The 23,781-nt window shown below is 47.2% G+C and overlaps 1 protein-coding gene across 1 annotated transcript; it reads right to left on the bottom strand.

Annotated features, from left to right (window-relative positions):
• Nucleotides 1-1,386: 1,386 nt before the first annotated feature.
• On the bottom strand, nt 1,387-2,289 carry LOC137838507 (uncharacterized). Its single transcript, XM_068647755.1, has one exon. The coding sequence runs from the start codon at nt 2,287-2,289 to the stop codon at nt 1,387-1,389; it is 903 nt and encodes a 300-aa protein (XP_068503856.1).
• Between the last annotated feature and the right edge of the window lie 21,492 nt (nt 2,290-23,781).

The raw sequence follows: 23,781 nt of genomic DNA, 5'->3' as shown, positions 1-23,781 counted from the left end.
TGCTGAGGAGAGCTCTACCATAAAATCTGCGTAGACTTGGCCTTTGATAAGGTCGCTGGGCTCGTATTGGACATCGAACTCTGATAGTTCCAATACCCAACGTACCATTCTTCCCGCAACGTCTGACTTCTGTAGGATCTTGCGGATAGGCAGGTCTGTCATCACCACTACAATAAAACTCTAGAAATAGTGGCAAAGTCTCCTTGCTGAGAACACCACTGTCAGGGTTGCCTTCTCTAGGGCCTGGTACCTTACCTCAGGCCCTTGCAATACTTTGCTTACAAAATATATTGGCTTCTGCACTTGGTCCTGTTCCTGCACATGGACCGAACTGATCGTCCGTTCTGTTACTGTGAAGTACAGACGAAGCGGAGTACCCAATTGTGGCTTGCACAACACTAGGGGACTGGCCAAGTACTCCTTCAGCTTGAGGAACGCCTCCTCACACTCCCTGGTCCAAATGAACCTGTTGTTCCTCCTCAAGCACTAGAAATAAGGGTGACCTTTGTCCCCTCTAACTGATACGAATCTGGACACAACGACCATTCGTCCTGCCAAATGCTGCACCTCCTTGACCGAGATTGCGCTGCTCATCGCTTGGTTTGCAACACAATTCTCGGGGTTTGCCTTTATCCCACACTCGGTGAGTAGGAAACCCAAGAACTTACCCGGTTCCACCCCGAACACACATTTTTCGGGGTTCAGCTTCAGTCTATACTTAGCTATTGTGGTAAATTGCCCTATCATAGGCGCGAGCACTCTGTCCATCAGCCTATGATAAGTGGCACCCTCATTCTTCAGCCTAAAGGGAATTACCGTGTAACAATAGCAAGACAACTCTGTCATGAATGTCGTCTTGCATTCGTCCTTGGGATGCATCTTAATCTAGTTGTACCCAGAAAAAGTATCTAGGAAGCTGAGCAACCTGTAACCCGAGGCGCTGTCTACCAAGGCATCAATGCTTGGCAGAGGATAGGAGTCCTTCGGACAAGCCTTGTTGAGGTCCATGAAGTCTACGCACATCCTTCACTTTCCGTTGCCCTTCTTCACCAGGACCATGTTTGTCAGCCACTCCGGGTACTGAATTTCCCTGATGTGGCCAGCGCTCAACAATTTCTATGTCTCTTCCTTGATGACCTGCCGCCTTTCCTCGTTAAACTTTCTCCTTCTCAGGCGGACAGGCCTGACCTGGGGGTCCATTGTGAGGCGATGGCATATGAAGTCAGGGTCTATGCCAGGCATGTCCGAGGCAGACCATGCGAAGGCATCCAGGTGTTGTGCTATGACCCCGGCAATCTGGTCCTGCGCCGCTTGGCCCAGAGACTTGCCAAGCTTGAAAATTCTGCCTTTGATCTCCCTCTCTAGGACGTCGCCAACTGGTTCGGGTCACCTCTTTCGGGCGATCTCTACACGGGCGACCCCTTCTTCACTTGGAGCCCGGGTGGTGACTGTGAACACCCCTCTCTTTGTTTTGAGGCTATTCTCGTAGCATCTCTTAGCCTCCTTCTGGTATGACTTGATGGTGATCACCGTTCCACCCAAGTTAGGCAGCTTCATCTTCATGTGCCTTGTCGACACTACCGCCCTCAACCTGTTCAGTGCGGGTCTGCGCAATAGTATATTGTAAGCTGAGGGAGCGTTAACAACAAGGTACCTGATGTTCTCTGTGCGGGAGGCGACACCATCTGTGAAGGTGGTTCTCAGCTCTAGGTGTCCACACACTTCCACCTGCTCTCCCGCAAACCCATACAAACAGCCAGTGTAAGGCCTCAGTTGATCAAGAGACAACTGCAACTTGTTGAAAGTTGACCAAAACATCACGTCTGTCGAGCTTCCCTGGTCCACCAGGACGCAGTGCACCTTCCTCCCTGCAGTTACTACCAAGATCACCACTGGGTCATTGTTGTGGGGGACGACATCTCGGAGGTCAGCCTTGGTGAAGACAAGGTCGATGTCAAGGGCCTGGTCCGCCTCTTGCGCCTCTACCGTCATCACCACTCTTGCATACTTCTTCCGCTGAGAAGCGATGCATCCTCCGCCTAAGAAACCCCCCGAAATGGTGTGAATCTCACCATGGACGGGCATCTTGTGCCCCTGATCACCTCCTGGCGTTAACGTTTGGTCTCCCTGTGACTCCATCAAGTAGTCCTTCAGGAAATCATTCTTCACCAGTTCGTCCAACTGGTGTCCGAGTGCCAAACAGTTACGTATGGGGTGACCATATGCTTTGTGGAACTCACACCAGGCGTTCTTGTTAGGCCCTAACCTCTTGTCAGTCTTTGCGGGCATCTTGAGTCTCTCTGCTATGTTGGGGACAGCGGTAGGCTCCTTCAACTCGCGTGCCCCCTTGTTTGGGGCTTCCTAGGCTCGTAGGGTTGCTGCTTTGCTCGGGCCTTCTTCTCCGTCATTGCCTCGTGTACCCTCATGGGCCACCACTCGACGCCTGATCTCATTGAAAGTCTTGGGGCGGCTTCTGATGAGTGACTCACTGAAGGGTCCCGGCATGATTCCCTTCCTGAAGGCGTGCACCATTATATCCTCATCCTTAGTGTGTAGCCTCACCACCTGTGCTGAAATCTGTTGAGGTACTCCTTCAAGGACTCCCCTTGGTATTACCTTACATCGAAAAGATCGTAAGAGACCGGTGGGGGAGCCCGATTGGCTATGTATTGCTCCCTGAACAACAAAGAAAACTGTGCGAACGACGTCACGTGCCCATCAGGGAGGCTGATGAACCAATCCAGTGTCGTGCTTGTCAGCGTGCTCATGAACAACTTGCAATGCACTGTGTCACAACCCCCAGTCAGCATCATCTGTGTGTGGAAGGCCGTGAGATGAGCCTCGTGTTTCTCATGTTGATGGATCTTTGCTCTATGATTGTGAATGAGACAAATTTTTAATCATGCCCTACGGTGGGCGCCAAATGTTCCTTCCGGTTGACTCGATTGCCTTCATACTCATAACGAGGATCGCACGCCCAATTCTCTCTGCCTAGGTTCGTGCCTTTCTTTGATCAAACACCCTGTATCTTCAAAGACAAAGGGGGCCCTAAAGGCCGTTTGCACTCTGACGCTCAAGTCAATACTAGGGAAAGGAAACACCAATGTGTATCTCTTCTCTCCTCTCAGGAACTGTGTAAAAGACTATGTAAAACTTGCGTACCTTGTGAGGTTTCTTACTACCCTTTATATAGTCTAGGGTTTCCATTATTTCCGCTACTCGCATTTAGGGTTTCTGAGGGTATGCCTTAGCACCGCTATCACCCAATCTTAGGGCAACCTAGCAAGTAAGGCTCCCTTACTAGAGTGCAACCTCTGGCGGAATGAACACCTAGGTACCAACTTGTGCACCTAATCTCTGGGGCCATTTGTTCTGGGGTGCCCTAGCTGTTCACGTGCCATGTATGCAACCTACCCCTGGAGCGCAACCCTAACGGGCCTTAGCACTTCCAGTGGTTCTTTGCTTGTGCCGCGTCTGAATGTGCTATTCACACCACACGCACGGACCCCTCGTGTTCTAGGCTTCCCCCTACTGATAACTGGTGTGTTGTTTGGGATCCACCTCTCGTGGCCCAGCTCTGCTGTTTGAGTCTGTGATGTCCAATGTCACATCGCCCTCACTCTGTTGTCGAGGACACATCTGCACGACCTGGTGATCGATATCTAACCACTCATCGGCACCCTGGCGCGTGCCATTTTCGAGGCACTGGCGCATGCCGCTTGTGGGACCCAACTTACATGGCCCACCATTACTAGCAGTCAACGACGTCCGAGGATTGGTCGGTACAAAACCAATAATATTAATTGGAATCCACTTAAAGATACCTTTAGGAACCAAAAATTCGAGAAATCTGCAGAATCTAACAAAGTGACCTCTCTTCATTCAATAAAAGGATGTAACAACCGGTTGTTTCGTTCTTTTAATCGGTTGTTTTTTTGGCATTGATGAAAAGGGTTTTGAAATTCTATTTTCTTTGCTTTGTGGATAAAATCCTAAGCTAGCTTTTCCAAAAACACACTTTTGAGAAGCTAAAACATTTTCAAGATTTCATTTACCTTTTGAAATTGTGTCAACTATTTTCATAGGATACAAAACTTTCTTTTAAAGAGATTCACAATTTTTGCAAATTCTAGAGTCACACTTGCAAGACGAGTTTTAATAAATCATTTCTAGATTTTCAAAATCAGCATTTGAATTGTTCAAATCTTTTTCCATAACTTTGATTTTCTCTTTCAACAAGTTGTTTTCACTTTTCAACCGATTATTTGAAAGGGTTAATCTATTAGCTTCTTCATGAGTCTCTTGGAAAGCCTCAAGAAGTTGGTAATAACTATCACATTTATTCGAGGAAGATGTACTTACTTGGTTTGATTCAGATTCTTCTCTTGCCATAAGACAGACATCCATCTTGAAATCTGAAGAAGATGATCCAGTAGAGGACTCATCCTTGTCTAGCCAACTTCTTGAGTTCTTGTGCATTCTCTCAAGAGTATCCCACATTTCTTTGGCTGAGATACAATATGAAACTTTGAGAAGTTAATCATAATCAAGGGCAGTGACAATTATGTTCTTAGCTACAGAATCAAGGTGATCTCTTTCATTTTTAGATGAGGCAACATTATTTTCAGGCAGATGTATGAAAGCATTGTTTGTAATAACATTCTAGATTTTTCTATCTAATGAGTCAACAAAGAATTTCATTCTTGTAAACCAAAGCTGATAATTTTCACCACAAAACAAAGGTGGTTTATTTAAGGAGGCACCTTCGCCAAAGGAAAACTTGCTAGCCATTAAAATAGTTTTCAGAAAAATAGAACTTGAATATTTTTCAAGAACCTAGCTCTTGATGCCAATTGTTGAAATTAATGGCTTAAACAGAGGGGGGGGGTGGGGGGTGAATTGTTTATCAAAAGATTATCACAAAGATTGAATAAGAATGAAGCTTTATCAGCAATCACAGATTAAGCAATCAAGGAAGATAATCAAACAATGTAAAAGAAACTGTTTGCAGAATTTCAATCAGCTGAAACTTCGTTTTAACCGGTTGTTTATGGCATCAACAAAAGCATAATTAAAACAAATATTTTATAAGGAGTGAGAGAGAGATTACTCAGCCAATTTATACTGGTACACTCAACCTTGAGCTACATCCAGTTCCCAAAACAACCATTGGGTTCCATTAGTAACCAACCACATGTTACAATCCACACAACCACAAAGAGGTGATCTTGATACCACAAGAACCACTCACCCTCTTTCCAAACACACACCCTCTTTCCACACTCTTCACAAGTTTATAAAAGAAAAAATGCAAGAATCATGAAAGGAACATATTACACCTAAGTTTACAGAAATCTCAGAGCTCCTAAGATCAAACCTTGAACCAGTGCACAACTATTCAGCAATCTTGCAAAACTTTGAAAAACTTTTCTCAAAAAAAAATCTCAATCTCATTGTATTTGATATCTATCTTGTTGTTTTTTTTGCTTTAAATGGAAAGCCATATTTATAGCTCTCAAAACTAGTCATTTTTGGTAGCAATCATGAGCTAAAAAAATTATGATTCAATTACCAAACAGATTAACAGGTTTTTGAAAAGTTGTTATGAAATGTGACAATCAACCGGTTGAAAAGTCATTTTAACCGGTTGAATTGGTTAGACAGTTATTTAACCAAGTCAAAAACAATTTTAAAACCTTGAAACAAGCTAAGTGACAAACAACCGATTATATCGTGGTTTCAACCGGTTGTTTTTCTCTTTGCTTAGAAAAACACTTTTCTCTTTTAAAATAGATTGAGCAAGCTTGTGCTAGGGACTAGGAATGATCTTTTCAAGAATTCTAAACAACCTAGACTAGCCCAAACAAAAAGCAACACAACTTCAACCTTCATCATAGATTTGAAACATCAAAGCTCTCATGCTCTACATGTATTCCATTAACAAGGTTTGTTTTGAAGTTCATGAATTTGTAAGTTTTTTTTTTCATTTTCAATTGGGCGATTCAGAAATATTCCAGATTACACAATCTAGGAATAATATTTTTTGATGAAATATGTTCTGGATTGGACAATTCATAAGGTATTTTTAGATCCGAGAATATCTTCCAGGTTGTACAATCTGGAAGGTATTCAAATTCGGGAGTACCTTGTATAATTTGAAAGGTACTCCCAGATTAGGAAATACCTTTTAGATTGTAGATTTTGGAATGTGTTTTTTTTTTTTTTTTTTTTTTTCTGAAATGCATTCAGGATTATAAATTCGAAAGATATTCCCAAATCCAGAATTACCTTATGGATTGGACCGTTTACCATTAAAAAAGTCAGTTTGGGTTTGATTAATGTAAGCATGATGATGTGGACAAAATTATGATAAGGACGAGAGGTGGTGGATCACAAGCCGATGGAAGACAAAGACCTATGACATTAGTTCGTAAAGGAGATCATGATCAAATATGTGATCATAGTTGTGCCAATGGGATGGATGCACATGAAGGCTGGTATGATTAGTAGGAAGGATTACCTGGAAGACCTTAAGACCTATCATCACAAGTAAGTTTAGGTGATCATGTCACTGTGAGGCTCTAGAAGGTGAGGTAAGAATGAAAAACTATTTACTTCAATTTTTGTAATTTTTTTTAATGATGTTAATTTATAATTACAAACCCAAATAGTTTTCTTAGGATCAGGAAGAACTAAAATTGGTCTTCCATGGTAAAAAAATAAGCAAATTTGGGTTGCCACATCCTCAAATTGAACCTCTTGTGCTGAATTTGGGATTGTTTCCTATCTGAAAAATTAGTTATGAGGTGGTCGATAAAGGGCTCATTTTAGCCTTTATAGAGAGGTGGCAGCAGGACACTATCACCTTCCACCTTTCCATTGGTGAGATGACGATAACGTTCAATGATGTGTCATCTTTGTTACATCTTTGCATTATGGGGAAATTTCCTATGCACGTGCCCATGGAATTCACGATAGCTTCAGCTATTTTGGTAGAGTTGCTAGAGATTGTGAAGGATGATTCTACCTTAGAGATGAAACAATGTTGGGTACACACATACGACTTGGTTGGTTTCAAGAGGTGTATTAGAAGTGTTGCGATGACATATTTGTTGCATCTGGTGGGATACCTTACATTTTCTAATAAAAGTGCCACCTCCATCTTTGTTTTGTATTTGTTGTTATTCAAAAATCTATGGATGTATGGTGGATAATCTTAGGGAGTTGTCACACTGACATACACATATGAGAAACTAGGGGATGCATGCTTTTTTTCCATACCAAACAATTGAGTGGTTATGCTGTTAGAATGTATGGCCTTAAACGAGAGGGGAGGCTGAATTATTAAAGGGGGTTTTCGCAAACTTTATAAGCTAGAATGAAATTCTTTGCAAGAAACTAGATTAGGAATTCAGTTAGCCAAGAAACAAAGCTCAAAACAGTAAAGCACCACAAAAACAATCGGTTGTTTCGTTGATTGTTTATACCAGTAAAAATAACAAAAACTGAATTTAAAGAGTTTAAGGAAGAAAGAGATACACAAACAGTTTATACTAGTTCACTCTTAAACCAAGAGCTACATCCAGTTTCCCAGAAACCACTGGGGAATCCACTAAGTAATCAAAACCAGATTACATACACACACCACCAAAGAAGTGACCTTGATCCCCTCAAGAAACACACTTCCTTTTGCTCAGCACACACACCAAGAATGTTGATCTTGACAACCTCAAGAGCACACAACCCTTCTTAGCTTTACAACACTAGAAAGTACAAAGTATTCAGAACGAATTACACTTGTTACAGAATGAACTGAAATCAATACAAATGTAATCCTATTCCACTTTCTCTTAATAAACCAAAGCTCAAAGGTGAAAACTCAAATCTTTGAAAAACACTTTGTGAAAAACTCAAATATGTTTTTCTATCTTGTTGTTTTTTATAAAATTTAAACAAACTATTTATAGCATTTAAAAGAATGGTCAAAGCATTTAAAGCAGGAGCGTATTCTGTTATAAAAACATTTAAAGCTCACTTAACTAACAAAACGGTTTCTATTAGGATTTTCAAACAAATAATCGATTGAAAGTGCAAATCAATCGGTTTTTTTGGTTTGACAACAAGTCAACCAACCAAAAAAATTTCAAACTTTTCAAAAACACCTAAGTATAAAACAATCGGTTGTTTCGACAAAACAACAGATTGTTTTTCACTTAGTTTGAAAAAAACTTTAAACTTAAAAGATTTGAAAACACTTAAGCTTTAGATTCAACAAAGAGTGGATTACAAAGATAAACTACCCAGAGCCTACTCTAAAACACAACAACTTCAAGCAACTTCAGCCTTCCATCAAACGCTAGGATTTGGATTCTTCAAAGCTTTGATCACACTTGATTCAACAATCTCCCCCTATTTGATGAAGACAAATCCTTGGTTGCTTGTGTTGGACATGATTGAATCTGAAGCAGTTCCTTCAATACAAAGTTTAAGCAATATACAACATCTATGGCAGTAGGTTAGAGTAGTACAAAAAACTTGTGTTTTGCTTAACCAAAACAGCAGAAAAGCCAGCAGCCAAAACCAACCAAAATCAGCAGCAACAAAACAGTAGAAACATTAATCACTTAAACAGATAGAGTTTGCAAAATTAAAGACAACACAACATAACATTTCCCCCTATTTTTCTTCACAAATAGACTATAAGAAGAGATAAAACAGAAATTGTTCCAGATAAAACATAAATTTAAAAGAAATAGCACTTAAACTGGTATAGAGCAAAAACAATCGGTTGTTTTAAGCATTCAACCGGTTGTTTTTCTTCAGTCATTCTTGCCATATTGTAACTCAAAGATCTGGATCTGAACAACTTCAATTTGTTCATCCAGGGTCAGAAAATGAGTGTCCATGCTCTGGGATCTGTTGTCAATGCTTTGGAAATTGGTCACACAAAGATCATGGAGATTTCTTTAATTTTCAGCAAAGCCACTATTCACCATGTATCTTTCAAAAGAAGACATAGAAGGAATCTCATCCCTTTGATGTCCTGTACTTGTTCCAGCATCAAAGTTAGTTGCAGGTTGTTCTTCATTGGGGATATCCATATCAGCAGCTTGATCTTCTTCATCAAAATCAGCAGCTGTAGCACTTGATGAACCACCATGATCACCATCTTTACTCACCCATATTTATCTTGGTGAATCCCATCTTGCTTAGTGAACCATTATTCATTTCTTGTGTTAATTTAACAAACTCAGAGGTCTCATCTTCAAGATTCACTTCAAAATAGAGCAGGAATTTAGAGATTAAAACAACATAGGGATAGTGGTAGTCACTTAACCTCATGGATTTTTGCATATGTTCATTGATGATATGAATCTAGTTGATCTTGATCTTCTTCATGATGCAGTAGATATAAACAAGATCTTCTTTTGTTAAAACAGAATGGTTGCTCCCCCTTGGAGTTAGAATCCAAGTAACAATAAGAGCCAACACCCTTTCATCTAAGTTCAAGCCTCCAACATAACAAGTTCTCACTTGGGCTTGTTGATTCTTCAAACAACTCGTGTAGTATTGGACTTTGTTGAAATATTCCACAACACCAAGATTTCCTTTATTAATTCTTAGACCAACATACTTTAATCCAGTTACTGCAGCCCACACATCATGGGTAATCTCCATGTCTACACCTTTCACATGAGAAACAAGGTTGTTTCCTTCAAACTTAAGGTTGGTGTAGAATACCCGAATCAAATCTGGGTATATGTTTCCCTTCATCTCCAAGAATATTCTCAGCAACTGATCCTTGAGAAGCTTTCTCACCTTTTCCAGCTTTTGGCTTTTCAGCCAATCAAAGGAGACAACTTTTGGGTTGTTGATCACCTTTTTGCTTGTCTCAAAATGATATCTCTCAATGACCTCATTATCCCCTGAAAACCAGCCCTCAAGCCTCCCTCCAGACCTTACAACCCTTGTTTTGATCCTCTTTGATGTAGGTGGAGTGGACTCCATGATAGCAGAAAAAAGAGGCAAAGGCTCACACACAAAGAGAGCAAGAGATGTTGCAAGAGATGGCTCAATTGGTTGTTTTTGTAAAAGAGGACTCCTGCACCAGATTTTATAGCATAACAGAACCCTACAGTGATCAATTAGTATTAGAGGGTTTCAGTCTTCAAGAAGAAAAGACTGGACCAAGACCTGCACAGAAAATGTTAGAAAAGAGCAGAAAACCACATGGTCATCACATGTGATCTTTGACTAGTCATAAAGGCTCTTGAATTTTCAAGATATGGAATATATTCCTTTATTACATGTTGTAACTTCCTCCAAAACACAATCAGACTTTCAAGACAGCTTTATTGACTCAGGATCCGTTCATAATTGAGATCTGCAATAGACAGAAAGAATAAAGGCATTAATTCAATTCTTTCACAATGTTGTCAGAAAAGAAACAATCGGTTGTTTCGAGGAAACAATCAGTTGTTTTTCTGCAGCAATAAAACAGAATTTGAAATTTTGAGCATAAGCAGAGAGAGGTTCAAGATAGATGTAAATGCTCATTTGAAAAAGAGAATTTAAACATGAATTAGTAATTAAAAATAAAGGAAAAGATAAGGAAGGTCTTATCCTTTTATGAAGTCCCTTCAATGAGTCATTTGTTTGTGATCAAGGAGCTTCTTTTGTCTTTTGAAAAGGCTTTAACTGGTACACACCCCTAATTCAGTTCCAGTCTTAATCCTTTCCTTCCAAGAACCTTATCAGATGACTCAGAGCCTCATGTTCTTCTAGTTTCCCTACTTAAAAATGAATTCAAGCAACAAGGTTTGGTCCCCTTACAAATGTGGGTCCATTTAATTTATTTTTATCATTTGAAATCTCACAACCTTTGGGAATCCATTTCATAAAACCTTTGGGAATAGAATATTTCCTTATTTTGCAGAATCTGATAGAATGACCTCTTTTCATGCAATAAAACCATGTAACAACCGGTTGTTTCGACTTAACAATCGGTTGTTTTACTAGCAATTTTGAAAATTTCTTTGAAAAATTATCTTGCTTGTTCTGTGGATTAAAACCTAATCCAACTCTTCCAAAAACACAATTTTGAGATGCCAAGACATTCTCAAAGTTGAATTTTTCCTTTGAAAGCTTATCCACAGTTCAAACAAGATAATGTACTTTCTTTTCAAGATTTTCACAATTTTCACAAGCAAGAGAGTCACACACATGAGAAGAGTTTTTACAATGCTTTTCAAGTTTTTCAAACTCAATTTTTTATTTTTTCAACTCTTCTTTAAGTGTCTTAACCCTCTTTTCAAGCCAGTTGTTAAGCCCTTTCAAACGGTTGTTTGAGAGAACCAATCGGTTAGCTTCTTCATGAGTTTCTTGAAAATCTTGAAGCAATGTACTATAATTTTCAGCACTTAGGGAAGCACATGAACTTACATTGCTTGAGCTACATGACTCATCATCTCCTTTTGCAATCAAGCATATGTTTGCTTTTTCATCTTCACTTGATGAGGAGCTTGATAAGGAGACGTCATTTTCATCCAAGCAATATATGCTCTTCTTGATTTTCCCTTTTTCTCCTTGTAGTTTGATTTCTTTTCATTGCTTTCTTTGTTTGGGCAATCAGCTTTTATGTGCCTTTGTTCACCACAACCAAAGCAAGTATAATTGTTAGAATTTGTTCCGTCCGGTTGACCGAGACGTCTTCGTGCGCGACCTCAACCGTCAGCTAGGGACTCCTTCCTACTGATTGCCTATGGATTCCTGCAAAAAAAAAGGACAAAGAGGCGACTTAGCGGCTGTTTGCACTCCGACGCTCAAGTCAGCCAGCAAGAAACACCAAAACTATTCACCTCCGTCTCTGAGCACCGCGTATGGCACTCTGAAGGTGATAAGAAATAACTGTGTACTGGGTATCTGTGTTCTCTCTTTCGGGCAAAAATATTCCCCAGTCCCTTGTTCGTAACTAATGAAGCACGAGCAAGCAACTAGAGAGCTCTGGTAAATTTGCAGAAAGTTCGAACCCTTTTTTCAACATTCTCCGCGCTATTTAAACTACCCAAGCATTTAAAGCGCCTTAAAGCGCTTTTAATCACAAACGTAACGCACTCATTAAAGCGCTTAATTAGAAAACGTAGTGCATTTAAGACGTTGAAACGCACGGGAGCCATTATAGTACCTGAATGCTCGAAAGGGAAACTGTATTGAATGACTTTTAATTACCTGGCACCTGACTAAAGGGTGTTTCTATTCTGGCATGGCTGTCGTACACGTGGAGGGCCTCACGACGCCATGACCCCATCCGGGGGCGTTTCTGCCCATCTGGGGACGTTTCTACGTGTGAGTCCTCCTGCTTGGGAATGCTACTGCGCTAGGGGTGACTTTTTGGGTGCCAACTCATGCCCCCAAGTGTCTAGTCACTTACTTTGAGAGCGTATCTGCCTTCCTCTTGTACCCTGCACCCGGTTGCCCTGGGCGTGACTTTCCTCTTGAGTCGTATCTGCCCCACAGGCGTCTCTGGGGCGGGAGGAGCACTTCACGAGTCAGGCTGCCCTACACTGGTACTATTACTATGGCCTTGAAGCCACCTTTTCCTTCTCTTTATCACTGCCACGGGTTATCGGGACCTGAGGCCTTCCCACGGCATCGCTCCCTCCATGGTCTTTCCTACCCATGGGTATCGGGGAACCACACCGTGATTGCCTTGCTTCAGCACTGTTTGATCTGGCGACGCCCTGGTTGGGCGACGCCTTTACCTAGGCGACGCCTTGCCTTGGCGACGCGACACCTGGCCTTGGTGACGCTTCCTCTTGGCGTCTCTCCACCTAGGCGACGCCTTGCGTTGACTTTGACTCTCCAGCCGTTGACTTTGACTCTCCAGCCGTTGACTTTGACTTTGACTTAGTCAACGCCCCGGATACGGGACGGTACACAAGCCCCCCAGTCTTAAGCTGAAGACTTGTCTTCAGCGTAAAGACTAAAGTCTCGCCCACGCCGTCCACGTGCCATCCTGATGACGTGTCATTCCCTGCTGACTCAACAATTCTCGAATTGTTGACGTGACGCTCTCTGTACCCTAGGAGCGCTCTTACTGATTGATTTGACCTCCTCTGAAACGAGGATGATAACACCTTTTGGGCTACCCTTGATCGCGCGCCACGTGGCCCATCGCGCGGCCATCCTCCAGAGACCTTTGCGTTTCTCTTGGGCAATTGATCCTCTGACGCGTGGCACGATCCCACGGCCCTCAGTTAGCGCCTCTTGAGTTGCGAAATGTAACGTTTAAGTCACTCCAAACCCCGCGCTCACCCTACTGTTACATTCATTCGCTCTGCAACTCCGCACTGTTCATCGCCTTCAAAACCCTTTTTCTCTACAATCGCGATTCTCTCCTTCCTGCGCTCTTCTACTGCCTCCATTCCAATAACAAAGGTACGATTTCGAGTACTCACGACTCTTCCCTTTCGTCGCATTATAGAATTTATTGAACTGCCTGGGACTGTTGTTATTCACGTATTACTGCATCTCTCCACTTCTTCTTCCTCCTCTAATTTTTCTCGCGTGGGTGACGCTTCTTGGGGCTCTTTCCCCTTCTTGCCATGGCTAAACTTGCTAAACCCTTTTTCCTCTCTTCTTTCTCCAGCTATCTATTTTCACCATGACGCGCGCGAACGCGGAGCCTGATTCTTCCCCCATGACCCCCAAGTCCAACTACAAAGCCTTCTACCCTTGGGCCCCCGACGAGCTCCTGAGTGAATGCACCAACCTGACTTCCTTCCAGGACCTGGAAGCTCACCGGGGGGATCCCCATTTGTACAACTTTAACGCCTTCTGCCGCACACACGACGCCCACATATCCGTCCGTCCCGGCAGGCCTGGGGAACCTGTTTGTTTGGATGACAGACCTAGAAAGGGGAAACCCTTCTTCTTCATGTACCAGACCGTGTTCAAGCGCGTAGGAGTGCGTCTCCCGTTCACTCCCTTCGAACGGGAACTTCTCACTGAAATCAACACTGCCCCCGCCCAGCTTCATCCCAACAGCTGGGCATTCGTGAGGGGCTTTCAAATTCTTTGTGGACACCTGGGCATCCCCCCTTCTGTAGATGTCTTCCTGCATTTCTTTGAGGTGAAGAAGCAGGGGAAGAGCTTCTGGGTAAGCTATTCCGGGATCGCAGGCAGGATCCTCCTCTCCCTCTTCCAGAATTCTTATAAGAACTGGAAAGGGAAGTTCTTCAGGGTGTGCAGCGCCAAGCACGATCCCACAGCTTTGGATGGCTTCCCCCTTTACTGGACGGAGCGCCCTAAATTGCTCAGGGCCAAAACCCTGGAAGAGCTATCTCCCGCCGATAGGGAGGTAAGCAAAGCCTTGGCCGGGTTGGGGATCGTTTTTGATACCTTGAAGCTGGTCGCTAGCGAGTACAATGCTCACGCCCTGACCACCTATTTTGGTAAGGGGCTCTCCCCTCATCTTTTTTGTTGTGAACAGCCTGCTATCGAACGTTTGTTCCCCCGGACTCTTATACTCATTTTACATTGTGCCATGTTACTTGCATTTCACGCCTCCATGTGTGTTGTAATTTTGCATAGCTGCTTTGGTCCTAATTCTTGCTGTTTGGTTTGTCTTGATGTAGGATCAGTGATGGGCGCTTCCAAGAGAATGATGCTGGCGAAGGCAATGAAGGAGGCACGTGCCGCCAAGGCGGGCGCCTCCTCCACCCCTGCTGCTGATCCGGTTCCCCCACCGACTCTGTCGCCGCCTCCTCCGATCACCGCCGAGGCTACCTTGAGTTCACCTCCGTCGTCTCCTCACAGCCTTGCAGCACTTCAGACTCCTTGCTCTCCTCTACCCATCGCCGCTGTTCCCCTAGCCGCGGCCTCGTCACCGGCTCCAACCCCCCTTGACAAAGGGAAACGGGTTTTGGAGATTCTATCAGATGATGAGGACTCAGAAGGCGTGGCTCCCTTCTGAAGAAGAAAATCTGCGCGGGTTCCTCTTTCGGTAGAGGCGTCGCCCCCGGGAGGGAACCCCTTCATGGATAACCCCCCGAGCGCGACCTCACTCCCTCCCATGACACTCCAAGAGGAAAGGGGTGAAGGCACCGAATCTGCCCCGCCTCCGCCGCCAGCAGAAACCATTGCTTCCCCTGCTTCCGTCGCTGCCGCCCCTGACTTCATCGCCATCCCTCCTCCGATTATGCATCTAATGAGGGGCTTCAGCGGCGGGACTCTGCCAGAGGGCACCGACAGGAAGGAAGGCATGCCCTTCTACTTGGGGGCCTTCTTGGCGGTGGCCCTTGAATGGTGCGCCCAGGCCAGAAACGCGGTCATGCAAGCTCAAACTCTCCAAGCCTTGGAGACAAAGGCGACTACTCTGGAGGAGGAGATGAGGACCCTGGGGCGCCAGAACGAAACTTACCAAACCTCTCTGAAGCAAGCGCAAGAGTCCAAAGCAGAAACTGAGAGGCAACTGGCAGAGGCATTGGAGCTCCAGGCTGGCTTTTTTACTCGTGAGGTCGCCCTCCAAGTCCAGGTAACGGGCCTTCAGGAATTGCTCAAAGCTGATGCAGAAATTCAAAAGGACCTGAAGGACCGTTGCCGTGAGCAGGCTGACAAGACGGAGCGGATGGAGGGGGAAATGACCACCCAGGCCAAAGCTATGGACCTTCTCCGGGCTGACTACGACAAACTGCAGGTCGAGGTCAGTCGACTTCGCGTTAAGAAAGAGGCTCTGGAGAAGCAGGTGACCTCTGGGGATGCCGCCGTTGAGGAGCTGGAGAAGGAGAAAAAGTCCCTTATCCAGGAGATGGCGGGTACTTTCGAGAAGGGGTTCCAGGAGGCTCTGACCCAGGCGTCCTGTGAGAACCCTGGCATCAATATTTCGAACTGCGACCCCATGCACCATGTCGTCGACGGGAAGGTCGTGCCCATGGACGTGGATGACTGAACCGCTGTCTCTCAACCGCCGCCCCCACTTTCAAGCTTAATTCCTTTATTCTTTACGCCTGCTTTTGACTTTCTCTGTTCAAACTTGTAATTCTTTGAACTATCCGTACTCTGCTACAAATTTGGGTGTTCGTATGATTGCTTTTGTGTCTTTGCCATATACGATTCTGCTTATGCGATCTTATTCTCATCTTTTGCCTTCTTATGCTTCAGTTGTTCTGTTTGTATCGTATTCGCTTCTTTGCTTCGTCGGGCGGCCTTGTGTGACCGGTAAAGATCGCGTGCCAACCCTCACGCCCATGGAGAGGCTCACCTAGTGACGCCGTATCGTCCACGGGGTGTCTCTAATACCGAAACGGTTCTCTCCCTGATTCTTAGCCTCCGGCGCCCACGCCTAAGGAGAGGCCTGCTACAGCAGTGCCGTATCATCCCCGGGTGTCTAAAACGTCGAGTGCTTTGGGGGGGGGGGTCGTTCCCTCTATGGTCTTTCCTTCCCATAGGTATCGGGGAACACCCTGCCAGCAATTCGCTGGTGTTTGGCGATCTTATCTCCCTCCACAGTCTTTCCTACCCGTGGGTATCGGGCAGATAACGCCAGCAACTAACTCTGCCTCCTTCACTTTCGTCTCCCTCCACAGTCTTTCCTACCTGTGGGTATCGGGGAGGCGACCCTGCTGATATTTGGGTTGGCGACGCCCGCGACGTCTCATGTCGGCGTCGTCCTTTATGTCATTCCAGGCGACGCCTCGGGCGTCTCACGCTAGTGTCGCCTCGGGCGTCGTCCCTGACTTGACATTGACTTTGACCTTGGGCTTGGTCGATGCCTGGGGGCGGCGAAGAGCTCAAGGCCCTTCCCGTATCTTCCACGAGGCGCTCCCTGTATAGCTGATGAGACGTTCAGTCATTCAACTTGATCCACGTGGCGCTTTCTGTATGGCTGATGGGACATTCAGTCATTTCACTGAGTTCTGACTCCTGCTGTGCCCCTGACCCACTTTCGACGGCGCATCGTACCCCTGGTTACTCTATTGATACGACGCGCTCAGATCTTCACCAGTGGTGCCAGGGTCATCTTTTCACCTTGTGCCACGTGGATCAATCGTGCGGTGCATCCATTCGCATCGTTTGGCGCTCTAACCGCTTTATTTAACTCTTCAAACTCTGAAACTATTCTCATCATTTTCCCACTCTTCATAACCTACTTACGTTCTCTCTTCTTGCACCCTTCCTTCTTGCACCCTTTCTTTCTCACGAAGGGTTGTTCCGGCAATCGCTCCCCTCGCTCGACTCTTGCATTTCCGGCGGTCCCCACACCCTTGAAACCCCTTATCTCGTTAAAGAATGTCTTCTCATGCTGCTTCGTCCAGGGTCAGTCCCAAGGATTTGTACCCCTGGGCTTCGAGTGAACTTCTTGATGAGTGTTCATGCTTACTCTCTACCAGGGCCATACGGGAGCACAAAGGGGAGTCGTGTTCTTATGACCACCGGGCCTTCGCAAGGAGGCACGATGACGATATCGCTTGCTCCCTTGCACTCTAGGGGAGCCAGTATGTGGAGACGAACGGGCTAACGACGGGGTCCCTTTCTTTTACTTTTACCAGGTGGTGTTCAAGACCATCGGGGTGCGCCTACCCTTCTCCCGGTTCGAGAAGGAACTGCTGTCTGAGAACAACGTTGCTCCGGCCCAGTTATACCCCAACAGCTGGGCCTTTATCAAAGCCTTCGACATTCTCTTCGGGTTTCTGGGTTGTGCACCCTTGGTTGACCTCTTTCTTCACTTCTTCGAGGTGAAGAGGCAGAGACACAACCTCTGGGTAACTCTCAGTAATGTTCCCGGGAGAGTTCTCTTTACACCCTTCCAAAGCTCGTTCTCCGGGTGGAAAGGCCGGTTCTTCAAGAACTGCCGTACTGACCTGGTTCCCGACGCTCTGGATGGGTTTCCGCTGTACTGGGTGAGAGAGACGAGGGCCCTCAAAACCAAGCCCTTCAAGAAGCTGGCTCCAAGTGGTCAAATAGCTTGCCAGATTCTTGTTGAGGCGGGAGGTTTTGACTCTGCCACTTTGATCAGCCTGGAGTCCAACGCTGGGACTCTCGAAAAGTACATAGGTAAGAGTCGCTGCCCTAGAAACTCCAGCCCTTGTTGTTCTCTGTACGTGCATGTCTTGCCTCATGGCGTCTCTGACACATTTATCTCCCTTGGCGCAGGTTCGAAAATGAACCGAGAAAGGAGGACGCAACTTACCCGAGCTCTGCGGGCTGGGAAAGGGGCTTCGCCTTCCTCCAGTGCTGATTCTGATGACCGCTGACAAGTGGCTCTTTTGTGATTTGCACGATTTGTAATATTCGCCCCATTTGGGCTACTTCAATTGTATTGATCATTGCTTGTAGCACCAACTTTTTCTATACCAATTGATTTTTTGCAACGTCACTTTACTCTGCATACATTTCACATATTGCGCGCTTTCCTTCGCCCTGCTCATCAGCAGCGCCCACCTCCATCCAGGCGACGCCCTCTTTCTTGATGACGCCTTGACCTAGGCGACACCTTCTTTCTTGGCGACGCCTTCTGTCTTGGCGACGCCTTCTTTCTTGGCGACGCCTTCTCTTGGCGACGCCTTTCCTTACTTCAAACGGAGAAAGATACAGGCTAAAAACCAAGGCACTTCTTTTTCTCAAATTGGTTTTAACTTTATTAGGGTGACCTCATTAAAAAACCCCCGAGAGGGAAAAAGAGTGTCCCCTTCAACTAAATTGTTACATAACTGGTTACATAAGTCAACTGAAATAAAATTTTAAGTTGGCTGCATTCCAACTGCGCGGAATAGGACCTCCATCTAAAGTCTCCAGGTTGTACGAATCGTTGCCCTTAGCCTCAGTAACTCTGAAGGGTCCGGTCCACTTGGGAGACAGCTTATTCTCCAACTCGTATGGGTGAGCTTTCCTCATCACTAGGTCGCCGACCTGAAACTGTCGCGGCTTCACCTTAGAGCTATATTGCCGCTCTACTCTTCTCTTCGTCGCTTCAGCCTTTATTCTAGCTTCTTCCCTGGCCTCGTCTAGCAGATCCAGGTTTACCCGCCTCTCTTCATTGGATTCCTCCGCCACAAAGTTTTGAAAACGTGGCGAGCTCTCATGTATTTCTACCGGGATCATCGCGTCCGACCCGTAAACCAAACTGAAAGGCGTCTCCATAGTAGAGGATTGGGGCGTGGTGTGATAGGCCCATACGATCCTTGGTACCTCTTCCGCCCACGCCCCTTTGGCTTTCTCCAACCTTCTTTTTAACCCCCTCAGCAGAACTCTGTTTGCCGATTCTACCTGCCCATTAGTCTGGGGGTGCTCAACTGATGCAAACACCTGTTTAATGCCTACCTCAGCACATAGGTTTCTCAACTGTTGACTGGCGAATTGGGTTCCGTTGTCGGATATCAGCCGCCTAGGCACGCCAAAACGGCACACGATGTTCTTCCACACAAAGTGTTGTACTTTGTGCGCTGTGATTTGTGCCACGGGCTCCGCCTCTATCCATTTGGTGAAGTATTCGATGGCAACGATCAAATACTTCATCTGCCTGATCGCCAGTGGAAAGGGGCCCAGGATGTCGATTCCCCATGTATGGAAAGGCTACGGGTTGTATATGGACCGCAACTCTTCTGGCGGCGCCTTGTGCCAGTCGGCGTGCTTTTGACATTGCCTACACCGCTGGGCGTGCCGTGCGCAGTCCTCTTTCACTGTTGGCCAGAAGAAACCTGCGCTAACCTTGGAGGCTAAGGATCTTCCCCCTACGTGGCTCCCGCAGATGCCTTCGTGTAGTTCCGCCATTATCCTGGTGCACTCGTCGCCACTGACGCATGTTAGGATAGGGTGAGTGAAACCGTGTCTGAACAGCACCCCATCCACCAAAGTATATCTTGCGGCATTTCTTTTGACTTTTTTACCTTCTTCAGGCTCCACTGGGAGAGCCCCATCCGCTAGGTATCGCTTGTAGGGTGTCATCCAGGTGTCTCCCCTGGCCAGAACGCATACCTGCATCTGCTCTTCCTCAGGCACACTCGTGTACATGCTGATGCGGGGCGCCCTCTGCGTATCCTGGGTCAAAGAGCAATGACTCCTTGGCCTTCCCCTGGATGTATGAATCTGGAGGACGCCCACCCTGTTGTCTTCCACGAATCTACGCGGGGCTTTGAGAGTCTCCTGGATCACTGTCCTCTGTCTACCCCCCCCTGCCTGAGCTGGCCAGCTTTGCGAGCAGGTCAGCTCTGGCATTCTGCTCCCTCGGGACATGTATCAGCTCAAGAGCGTTGAATGCTCCCTTCAACAACTTGACGTATTTCAGATACGCCGCCATCTGTGGGTCCTTCGCCTGGAACTCACCCGACACCTGCCCTGTAATCAGCTGGGAGTCGCTCTTCACCAAGAGGTTATGCGCGCCCATCTACTTGGCCAGGTGCATACCTGCTATCAGGGCTTCGTATTCTGCCTGATTGTTGCTTGCCTTGAAAGCAAAGCGCAGGGCCTGCTCGATCAGTATGCCGTCGGGTCCCTCCAAGACTATTCCCGCACCGCTCCCTTGTTGGTTTGAAGAGCCATCAACCGAGAGCAGCCACTGCGAACTCGCTTCCACCTCTTGCTCACCTCCGGGCGAAAGTTCCGCTACAAAATCTGCGTACACCTGCCCTTTGATGGATCCTCTAGGCTCGTACTGGATGTCGAATTCTGACAGTTCCACCGCCCAGCGTACCATTCTTCCTGCCACATCAGGTTTCTGCAGCACTTTCTGTATAGGGAGGTTGGTCATCACCACCACCGTAAAGCTGTGGAAGTAATGACGGAGCCTCCTAGCAGAGAACACTACCGCCAGCGCCGCCTTCTCTAGTGCTTGGTACCTCGTCTCAGCCCCCTGTAAGGCCTTGCTTACGAAGTAGATGGGCTTCTGACTCTGGTCCTGCTCTTGGACCAACACGGAACTGATGGCCCGCTCCGTTACAGTAAAATATAAACGGAGGGGCACGCCCGCTACCGGCTTGCAGAGGACCGATGGCGTCGCCAGGTACTCCTTCAGCTTAATGAAAGTCGCTTCGCATTCATCAGTCCATGCAAAGCGACTGTTTCTCTTGAGGCACTGGAAGTACAGGTGCCCCTTCTCTCCTCCGGCGGAAACAAACCTCGAGAGCACCGCCATCCGCCCTGTCAGCTGTTGCACCTCCTTCACCGACGTCGGGCTCCGCATGGCGATAATAGCCGCGCATTTGTTGGGGTTCACCTCTATCCCCCTCTCGGTGAGCAGAAAACCCAAGAACTTACCGGCCTCTACCCCGAAAACACACTTCTCGGGGTTCAACTTGAGGCGGTACTTGGATATTGTGTTGAACAACTCCTCCAGGTCTGCCATGTGCTGCACCCTATCCTGCGACGCCACCACCATGTCGTCTACATAGGCGTACACATTCCTCTGGTACGTGGCGCCCGCATTTTTCAGCCCGAAGGGCATCACCTTATAGCAGTAACTGCATGTCTCAGTCATGAATGCAGTCTTGCTCTCGTCTCTTGGGTGCATCTTGATTTGGTTGTACCCTGAAAAGGCGTCCAGGAAACTTAGCACCTTGCTGCCGGACGCACTGTCTACCAAGGCGTCGATGCTGGGCAGCGGATACGAGTCCTTTGGGCATGCCTTGTTCAGGTCCGTGAAGTCAACACACATCCTCCACTTTCCGTTCGCCTTCTTCACCAAGACGACGTTGGCGAGCCACTCAGGGTACTGAATCTCCCTGATGTGGCCAGCACTCAGCAACTTCTGCGTTTCGTCTTTCACCACCTGTTGTCGTTCCTCATTGAACTTTCTCCTTCTCTGACGCACGGGGCGGACCGTGGCGTCCATGCTGAGGTGGTGACACAGGAAATCGGGGTCGATGCCTGGCATATCCGAGGCGGACCATGCGAAGGCATCCAGGTGGCGTGAAATCACTTCCTGTTCTTCCGGGCTTAGCGAACTTCCTAACTTGAAAGTCTTGCCGCCAATCTCCCTTTCTACGGCGTTAGCCGCAGGTTGCTCCCTGCTATCATCTTCGACGGGCGCCGCCTCTTCCACGGGCGCCGCGTCGTCAGGGCCTTCCTCCATTGGCACATCTGCATCGGGCATCGCCCTCTCCGCTATGGCCGCTTCAGGTGTCAACCCAACGGGCGTCGCCTCAATCATCGTCGCATCCGCGCTCGGCGGACGTTCATACACCATGAATACGCCTCTCTTCGTTTTCAGGCTGTTTTCATAGCATTTCCTCGCCTCCTCCTGGTCTGACCCGATGACTATCACCTGGCCATTGAGGTCCGGCAGCTTCATCTTCATGTGGCGTGTGGAGGACACCGCGTTCAGACGGTTTAACGCCGGTCTGCCCAGCAAAATATTGTAGGCGGAGTTGGCGTTCACGACCAGGTACCGGATGCTTTCGGTACGGGAGGCCTCTCCGTCTGTGAACGTAGTCCTCAACTCCAGGTACCCCCGGACTTCCACCTTGTTATCCCCGAACCCATACAGGCACCCCGTATAGGGACTCAACAGATCGGGGGACAGCCGTAACTTGTTAAAGGTCGACAGAAACATGACGTCTGCCGAACTTCCTTGGTCGACAAGCACTCTGTGCACCTTCCTTCCGGCTGTGACGACTGAGATGACAACGGGGTCGTTGTCGTGGGGTACCACATCTCGGAGGTCTCTTCTCGTGAACACGATATCCGACTCCCACGGCTCCCCTGAGAGCCTCTCTTCAACCGAATTCACCCCCCTCGCGTACTTCTTCCGCTGGGAGGCGGTGGGTCCCCCGCCGGAAAAACCTCCAGCAATGGTGTGGACCTCGCCAAGCACAGGCATCTCGTGTGCTGGTTCTTCCGCCGGCGGCGACAAGGTGGCGGTCGTTGTGGGATCTGCGACATAGTCCTTCAAAAACCCAGTCCTCACCAGCTCATCTAGCTGGTAGCCCAACGACAGGCGATTATCAATGTGGTGCCCGAAAGCCTCGTGGAATTCGCACCAAGAGTCTTTACGGGGCCCTAACACCTTGTCGGTCTTCGCCGGTCGCCTCAGCCTCTCAGCTATGTTAGGCACGGCGATTAAATCCTTCAACTCAACCACGAAGTTGTACCTCGCCGGTCTCGCTCTTTCTCTGGCGGGGCGTTCGCCTCCTGCTGGACCCCGGGGCTGGGGCTTTCTGGCCTCGTAGGGGCGTCTCGCCTCTGGCTTCTTTCTCCCCGTCGTGGTCTCATTGACCCTGACGGGTTGAACTCGCGCCGGTCCCCTCGGGCGTGAGGGCACGACGCTGGTGCGCTTCACACATACCTCCCCTTCAGAAGCAATATGCTCTCCCGCCCTACGCCGTAGTTCAGCGAAAGTCCTAGGGCGATTGCGGATAATGGATTCTCCAAAGGGGCCGGGGCATACGCCTTTCACAAATGCGTACACGATCATAGGCTCCTCTGTTGTACCAACCTTCACGACCTGGGCCCCGAAGCGATTGATATACTCCTTCAGGGTCTCCCCCCTGATACTGCTTCACATCAAACAGATCGTAGGAGACCGGCGGCGGGGCCTTGTTAGCTAAGTACTGTTCCCGGAACAATCGCGACAATTGGCGGAAAGATGTGATATGACCCTCTGGGACGCTAATGAACCAGTCCATAGCCATCCCGGTCAGGGTGCTCATGAAGAGCTTGCACTTGGCAGCATCAGAACCGCCTATCAGGACCATCTGTGTGTGAAATGCAGCAAGATGCGTCTCTGGGTCCTCCATCCCGGTGAAGATCACCTTGGGTCCCGCGAACGTGTTCGGGATCGCTGCGTCT

This window comes from Phaseolus vulgaris, chromosome 11 (assembly GCF_000499845.2).
Source record: "Phaseolus vulgaris cultivar G19833 chromosome 11, P. vulgaris v2.0, whole genome shotgun sequence".
Classification (NCBI taxonomy): Eukaryota; Viridiplantae; Streptophyta; class Magnoliopsida; order Fabales; family Fabaceae; genus Phaseolus; species Phaseolus vulgaris.
Note: the sequence above shows the minus strand (reverse complement) of the source record. Positions and strands in the feature narration are given on the sequence as shown.